At 47.5% G+C, this 7527-nt stretch overlaps 1 protein-coding gene across 8 annotated transcripts in view; it reads right to left on the bottom strand.

Annotated features, from left to right (window-relative positions):
- Positions 1–7527, bottom strand: part of LOC109924234 (gamma-secretase subunit APH-1A-like) — a 29794-nt gene that overhangs the window by 3857 nt on the left and 18410 nt on the right. For 4 of the 8 annotated variants that reach the window (XM_048620383.1, XM_048620385.1, XM_048620381.1 and 1 more), the window contains one exon: positions 6199–6322. In XM_048620383.1, coding sequence (XP_048476340.1) covers positions 6199–6322 — 124 coding nt within the window. Of the gene's footprint in view, positions 1–223; positions 4398–6198; positions 6323–7527 lie in introns of those variants that run through there. The other 4 variants (XM_048620380.1, XM_048620386.1, XM_048620379.1 and 1 more) reach the window with 2 other exon arrangements.

Here is a 7527-nt window from a genome sequence, read left to right as displayed (position 1 = left end):
TTCCCCAGACCTCAATCCCTCCCCATCTTTCGCTCTGTCTCTCTCTCTCTCATGTGTTTGTCCAGCTTCCCCATTCCATGTGTCTCTGTTATTTGCCTCCCCACTCCCCCCGGGAGTGAGTCCCCCATTCTCCCTCCCCCCCCACTCCCCACGGGAGCCAGTCCCCCATTCTCCCTCCCTGCAACTCGCCACAGGAGCCAGTCCCCAATCATCACCATAAATATATCTCTCCTGAATTCCCAATTGGATTTATTTTGGTTATGACAAAGGGCTCACCGGACTCGATTGTGTAAATTCTGTTTTCCTCTCCTGCTGTGTCTCTTGTTTTTGCTTTGGATTTATCAGTGACTGTCTTATATCGATAGCCCTTTAGTCTGGTGTCTCTTACAAATGGAAAAGTCTTCTCTACATCTGCCCTACTGAACATTCTCAAAAACCTGTCAGGTCATATTACACAGAGAGATAGTAAGAACTGCAGGTGCTGGAGTCTGAGATAACACAGTGTGAAGCTGGAGGAACACAGCAGGCCAGGCAGCATCAGAGGAGCTGACGTTTCGGGTCAGGACCCTATTACAGCCTTCTGCTTCCTACACGAGAAAGCCTGTTCCACCTATTCTGGTAGTTGTAACCTCTCCATTCTGGTGTCAACTTCATAAATCTTTGCACCTTTTCCAGTGCAGCTACATACAATGGGAAACCCAGAACTGTGCACCATACAGAGATCATACAACATGCTTAATTCCAATCCTTTACAAAGCTAACTGCTGCCCTCTAATGGCTATAGGAACACAAATAAAAGCTTATATGAAACTGTGCAAGGTGTCCAAGTTACTTTGTCTCCTCACCCAGGTCTCCGGTTTTTAGCTTTTAGCATTGGTAGCCCCCTTTGAGGACTGAGCAGGAACAGATTTGTGTTGCTATAGAACCCCTGTACAGGCATGAGAAGGCCCAAAGATGCCCCCATTACCTGAGAACACCACAGGGAGAAAGCAGGGGAATGGTGCACAGGAGATGGCAGAGGGGAGGTGCAGATATAACAACACAAATAGCTTCCCTTCTGTGCTGAGATGATTCTGAGAGGCATAGGAGCTTTTGAAGTGCAGACACTATGGTATCACCAGCAACCCAGTGGCTATTCATCAGCCTGTAAGCCATAGCTCACGTTGATGTTGTTGTATAGGACATTGATGAGGGAGTGCTGTGTCTACTTCTGGTCACCCTGCTATAAGCAGGATATTATTAAGCTGGAGAGGGCTCAGAGGAGATTTACCAGGATGTTGCCAGGTGTGGAAGGTCTGAGTTATAAGGAAAGGCTGGGACTTGTTTTCCACTGGAGCATAGGAGGTTGAGTGGCAACCTTATAAAGTTTATAAAATCATGAGGGGTATAGAGAGAGTTATCTTTCTCCCTACGATTGGGAATTTCAAGACTGGGGGGGGGGCACATTTTTAAGGTGAGAGGAAAGAGATTTTAAAAAAAAATTTGCCCCTCATTTTTTTTTAATATAGAGGGTGATTCACATGTGGAACAGTTACAATGTTTAAAAGCCATTTGTGGGTAAATACCTGAATAGGACATGGAACAGGAGCAGGCAGGTGGGACTAGTTTAGTTTGGGAATTTTGGTTGGCCTGGACTAGTTGGGCCGAAGGGTCTGCTTCCATGCTCTATTACTCTAGTACTCATCTGAGGTCTGGAGCACAATGCTGGGGAAATTGTACTCCAGTCACCTGGCGGTTTGGAACTTGAATCTTGAAAAGACAGAGAGACGGAGCGAGAGCGAGAGAGCGAGAGCTGTTCCTGAACCTTTTTTCTCATCAGGACCAATTGCAAGAATACCAAATTCCAAAGCATCACAACAGTTTGTCCTCTGGCAGTGTGAAGGTGCTGATCGGTTGCCAAGGTGACTCTGATTGGCCAGGCTGTTGACACAATTAAAGCAACGATCAAGCTTGCCACACGCCTTATTTACACTCAGTAGGAGCGACACACGTTTTATGCTTGGGGACGTGCTGTCTCCAAATGAAAGGGATACATTTGAGACTCAAACCTCTTTTTTGAACTACCCAGGAGCAACTACGCCCGGCAACTGCTTTGACCAATTGGAATCAACTCGCCAACCCATCAGGAGACAGAAAAGGACTGCAGATGCTGGAAGCTAGAGTCAAAACAAAAATGTGGAACTGGAAAAGTACAGCAGGTCAGACAGCATCCGAGGAGCAGGAAAGTCAACGCTCCATGTTCTTCAGAGCCTGAAGAAGGGTTCTGACCCGAAACGTTGAGTTTCTTGCAATGTCTGACCTGCTGTGCTTTTCCAGCTCCACATTTTTTTGGTGTCAAACAATCAGCACCCAGCCGTGGCATAAATTGTTGTGATCGTCTGAAACCTAGAATTCTTGCAATTTCAGCCTGAGCTTTCAGTAAGATTCAAAAGCCAGCGAGAGCAGGAAAAGCCAAACACACGAAAGGAATCCTTCAAGTGCATAAGCAAAGGAGTTTGGAAATGCAAAAAAGGTAAACAGGAAACACTGGGAGCACTCAGCAGGCCAGCGAGCATCTGGGAATTTTGAGGTCACAGCCCCGAAACGTGCGCTCTATTTCTCACTCTACAGAAGCTGCCTGACTTGCTGATTATTTCCAAGCACTTCTGCTTTTTTTTTTAAAAAAAAGATTCCTTTGTGTGTCGCTTTGCAATACTCCAGGAAGCCAGTGTGTGGACAATTTGCACTCCGTCGGTACAATCCGGAAACAGAACAGGACTATGCCAGGAAAATAATTAAAGTATTGTATTTTCAAATGAAATAGTAATGCTCTTTTAAAGGATAGATGTGCAATGTCTCGCGCAGAATCATCTTGTTACAAGACCCACATTATTCAGCAAATACACAGCGCCTCTTCTGTCATTTTGAGCGTGCATTAAGGCAGTTCATCAGTGCAGCCCAAAAAAAAAAAGACCTTATTTCCCAACTGTTTGTGGCGAGGATGTTTTGCAATTTCTTTCCCCGTTGCGTGTAGGCCTCACAGAATGATTTAAAATCGGTTCTCTCGTCTCTGCGCCCTTGCTCAATCTATGCAACTGCATTCCTCTCAAGGGGGCAAGATGATGCGCACACACAGGCTGCTCAGCTACCTAGGACCTGTATCTGCTGATAGGACCCGGGCTACTTAAAAGTTGCAACTCACCCCTCCCTACGTCAGTCCATCATCCCACTAAATCTTGGAGGATAAACTGAAGAGAATCAGTGACAAGCATCCTGAGGGAAGGTGGACAGCTGTACTGAGCAAGTTTTTTTGCTGTTGGTAGTGGTGGTGTGTTGGGGAGGGTGGGGGAGTTTGGGGATGAAATGCTATTCCCGCTGACATTTAATCTCCCTGGCCTGCGCTTAAACACAGCTTGGAAACGTTTTAGGAGAGGTGGGACATGCAAAAGAGAAGCTGCAATTTGTCAGGCTGTTTGGGCCCTGGGCAGAAAGAAACTTTATGTTGGTGGCGAGTTTAAGATCTGCGGGTTTAAACGCAGGTGCGAGGAGAGTTAACAGCGGCCGTCTTTTCTCAGCATGGCGAGACCAACAGTTATTACAGAGCACAACGCAGTAGCAGAAAGAAACAGGCCACTTGCAAAAATTACTCACAATCACATTCCACCCCAAAATCAGGGTGGGGAAGAATGGTCGATTCAACTTGCCTTTAAAATTTTCAAACCCAGTGATTATCTACCAATAAACATACGCTCTCTGCAGTGCTAAACCGTAGTTTCGCTATAAGCGACAAGAGCTGGACAGGTCCCCTTAAATAAATTGTAGAGGATAGAGAGAACCTTCCCTCTTGTTCACTCAGTCACACAGTCCTGATAGATTTAACTGGAAGGCTATCGAAGTCCTGTGGGAAAACACAAAAGGAGGAGAGTAGCTCAAGTGCTAGAGGTTAGGCCCCTGCCTTTTGCTTAGACGACAGTCAAGAGATTAGGAAATAATAAAGATGACAAAAAAAATTGCATGCACGCATACCCACTCTAATGTAGTATTGCACCATAATGGGAGTTTTTGAAAAAAAAAATAATCAAAAGTTCCATAATGTGCTCAGTAGTCGACTTTGTTCCTTGAGGTGTCTGATTTCTTCTTCCAGTGGACGAACCGAGTCATTTCTTGAGGTAACTGCTATCGGGGCCCCTCTGCTGTCTGCTTCACAACAAACACCCTGTCTGACATGTGCAACAAACAATTGCTGTCCGAGTCCTTGTGCTCGCCTGGCGTTCTGAGGGGAGCTGGGCACCAGTGCCCAGGGGGAAAGGCAGGCAGATCGAGCGGAGGGGTTGGGAGTGCTGGGACTGACCCTCAATCCTCAGCTGGTGGCTGCAGAGCTGAATAGACCAGAATGTAGGGGTCAGATGGCTGCCTGCCTGAAACACAAACAACACGGTCAAATGAGAGCGCGCGCGAGAGAGAGAGAGAGAGAGAGAGAGAGAGAGAGAGAGAGAGAGAGAGAGAGAGAAAAAAAAAACAACAAAACAGAGAGGGAGCGGGAGCAGGAGGTGGGGGTGGGGGGCAGAGAATGACCAGTTGACCTTCTGGATCCTGGGTGCACTTCTGCATTAATCCCATCCTCAAAAACATTATAAATAAAAGACAGCAGCAGGAGAGTCAGAGTCATACAGCATGGAAACAGACCCTTCAGTCCAACTCATACACATGCTCCCAAACTAAACTAGTCCCATTTACCTGCGTTTGGCCCAAATCCACCTTAAACCTTTCCTATCTATGTACCTGTCCAAATGTTTTTTAAAAATGTTGCAACTGAAACTGCATCAACACTTCCTCTGGCAGTTCATTCCACACACTAACCACTCTGTTTTAAAAAAAAAAAAAAAAAAAAAAAAAAAATTGCCCCTCATGTCCTTTTTAAAATCTTTCTCCTCTCACCTTAAAAAATATGGCCCCGACTTCTGAACTAACCCACCCTAGGGAAAAGACCCTTGTCATTCACCTTATGTATGCCTCTCACGATTTTATAAACCTCTATAACCTCAGCCTCCTACGCCCCAGTGAAAGCAGCCCCGGCCTAACCAGCCTCTCCTTATAACTCAAACCCTCTATTCTCGGCAACACCCTGGTAAATCTTTTCTGAACCTTCTCCAGTTTAACAATATCCTTCCTAGAACTGGACACAGTACTCCAGAAGACGCCTCACCAACGCCCTGTACAACCTCAACACGACATCCAAAATCTAGCTCCTATCCAGAAAACACATTCTCGCCCATTTGGTGCGACATTGACCAAAACTGACCACAACCATCTTCAACCGCCATCCCCAACTCTCCCGAATACCTTGTACATGGAGACTGGAGGAGGCCCGTTAGCCAGGGAAGGCTGCATCACTGTGATTACGTTGCTAGGACCATTGGATAATTCAGAGCCCCAGGCTATAATTGGGCCTGGCTGAGGATATGGGCTCAAATCCAACGACAGGGACGTTGAAATCTGAACAGATGCCAACTGTGGCTTTAAGGAGGTGTGATTTGTCCTGATTTCTTTTAGAGAGAGAGAGAGATTAGGGGAAAGAGGTGATGAGCAGTCTACGAGAAAATAAACAACTTGAGGGAGACCCTGGGATAACAAGGTGTGGAGCTGGATGAACACAGCAGGCCAGGCAGCATCAGAGGAGCAGGAAAGCTGATGTTTCGGGTCGGAACCCTTCTTCTGAAATGGGAGAAACGTGAGACCTTGGGGTTTTGTTTTTAAGTTGGAACAACAGAAGCAGCCTGAGCGGGTGTGGTCAAGCTCCCAAAAGATCCACAATTTGTAGTTAGCTTTCAGCAGATATTGCTGGGATCGCAGTGTTTCTCTCTCTCTCTCTCTGCGTTTTGCCTAACATCGAGCAGTTTGACCAATGGAATTGCATTTACAACACAGCATCTCACATTTACCTTTAAAATAAGAAAATGTTGGGTCTAGGCTACCTCCTTGATATATTTTGCAGGGGTCATAACACAGGCAAGAGTGAAGGTCGTGGTGGGGGTGGGGGGTAGTGAAATTAATACTCCACAGTCGGAATGGCAACTTGGGCGCGGGCATGTTTGGAAACCACTGAGCATGGGCAACAGCCACAGGAGAGAACGGGGAACACTTACAAAGCGGCGACGAAAGGTACAAAGCACGCCAGGGATACTGGGAGACAAAAGCACGAGCACTGCGTGTACCTACATGTGACACAGCGCCAGATATTCTGCACCGATCCACCCGCTGTCGAAAAGGCCCATCCTCCAGTGGCGATCGTGAGGCCGTAGATCAGAGGGAGGCTCAACTCGTACCGAGGGTTCAGGAACGTCTGGGAACAAAGACAGGAAAGGAGACGATAGGTCAGTTGCAGGGCTACGGCACGGAGGCAGCAAGGAACAGTTCATGCAACCCACCCCCGCCCAACACCTCAATGTGAGGGTCCTGCCCAGCCGGGCCTTTTCTGCTCGCCAAACTCCTGGAGAGCACAGGGCAGGGAACCGAGGAGCCTAACCAGCTTAGAGGTTAATGGAAAGGAAAACCACATTGAATCCCTACAGCGTGGAAGCAGGCCATTCAGCCCATTGAGTCCACATCGACCCTCTAAAGAGCATCCCACCCAGACCCACCCTATCCCCAGAACCCCGCATCTTCCCTGGCTATTCCACCCAGCCTGCACATCCCTGGGTACCATGGGCAGTTTAATGTGGCCGGTCCGCCCTGCCCGGCACATCTTTGGACCAAGTGGGGTCGCAAGATCCTGAGCTCTGGGAGCCGTGTTCCTGCTTGGACAGGCACCGCTGGTTTCTCAGCTCCCCTGCCATCCACCATGTCTCCCCCAAACAACATTCCCCTCTCCCTACACCCCAAAAAAAAAAGAAACAACCCCACAGTCCCCACCTCCACTCTCCCTGTGGGGTTGTGACAACGCTCAAAGCAGGGGGAAGCATTTTGAGAAGCACAGCTGCCACTGTGCACATCCCCTCAAACCACAGTGTTGACTGTGAAAGGGCAGGACAACTCTCCGCTCTCATCTCTCGGATCTGTATTCATCCGTTCAGCTTCACCAAGATTAATTCGATCTTTCCACCCAGCTATCTTTCTCCAATGGGAATCTCATTTGAACACAAGAATCTTGTGAATCACAAAAAGTTGGTTTGCAGGTACAGCAGCTAATTAAAGGTGGCAAATGGAATATTATCCTTCATTGCTAGAGGGATAGAGTTTAAAAAACAGGGAGGTTAGGCTGCAGCTGTATAGGGTGCTGGTAAGGCCACACCTGGAGTACTGCATACAGTTTTGGTCTCTTTACTTGAGAAAGGATGTATTGACACTAGAGGGGGTGCAGAGGACATTCACTAGGTTGGTTCCAGAGTTGAGAGGGTTGGATTAGGAGGAGAGATTGAGTAGACTGGGTCTATACTCATCGGAATTTAGAAGAAAGGGTGGGGGGGTGGGGGGAAGCTTTTGGAAACATATAAAATTACGAAGGGATTAGAAGCAGGGAGGCTGTTTCCACTGGCGGCAGAAACTAGA

Source organism: Rhincodon typus, chromosome 46 (assembly GCF_021869965.1).
Source record: "Rhincodon typus isolate 14 chromosome 46, sRhiTyp1.1, whole genome shotgun sequence".
NCBI lineage: Eukaryota > Metazoa > Chordata > Chondrichthyes > Orectolobiformes > Rhincodontidae > Rhincodon > Rhincodon typus.
This window is presented reverse-complemented; position numbering and strand designations above follow the sequence as displayed.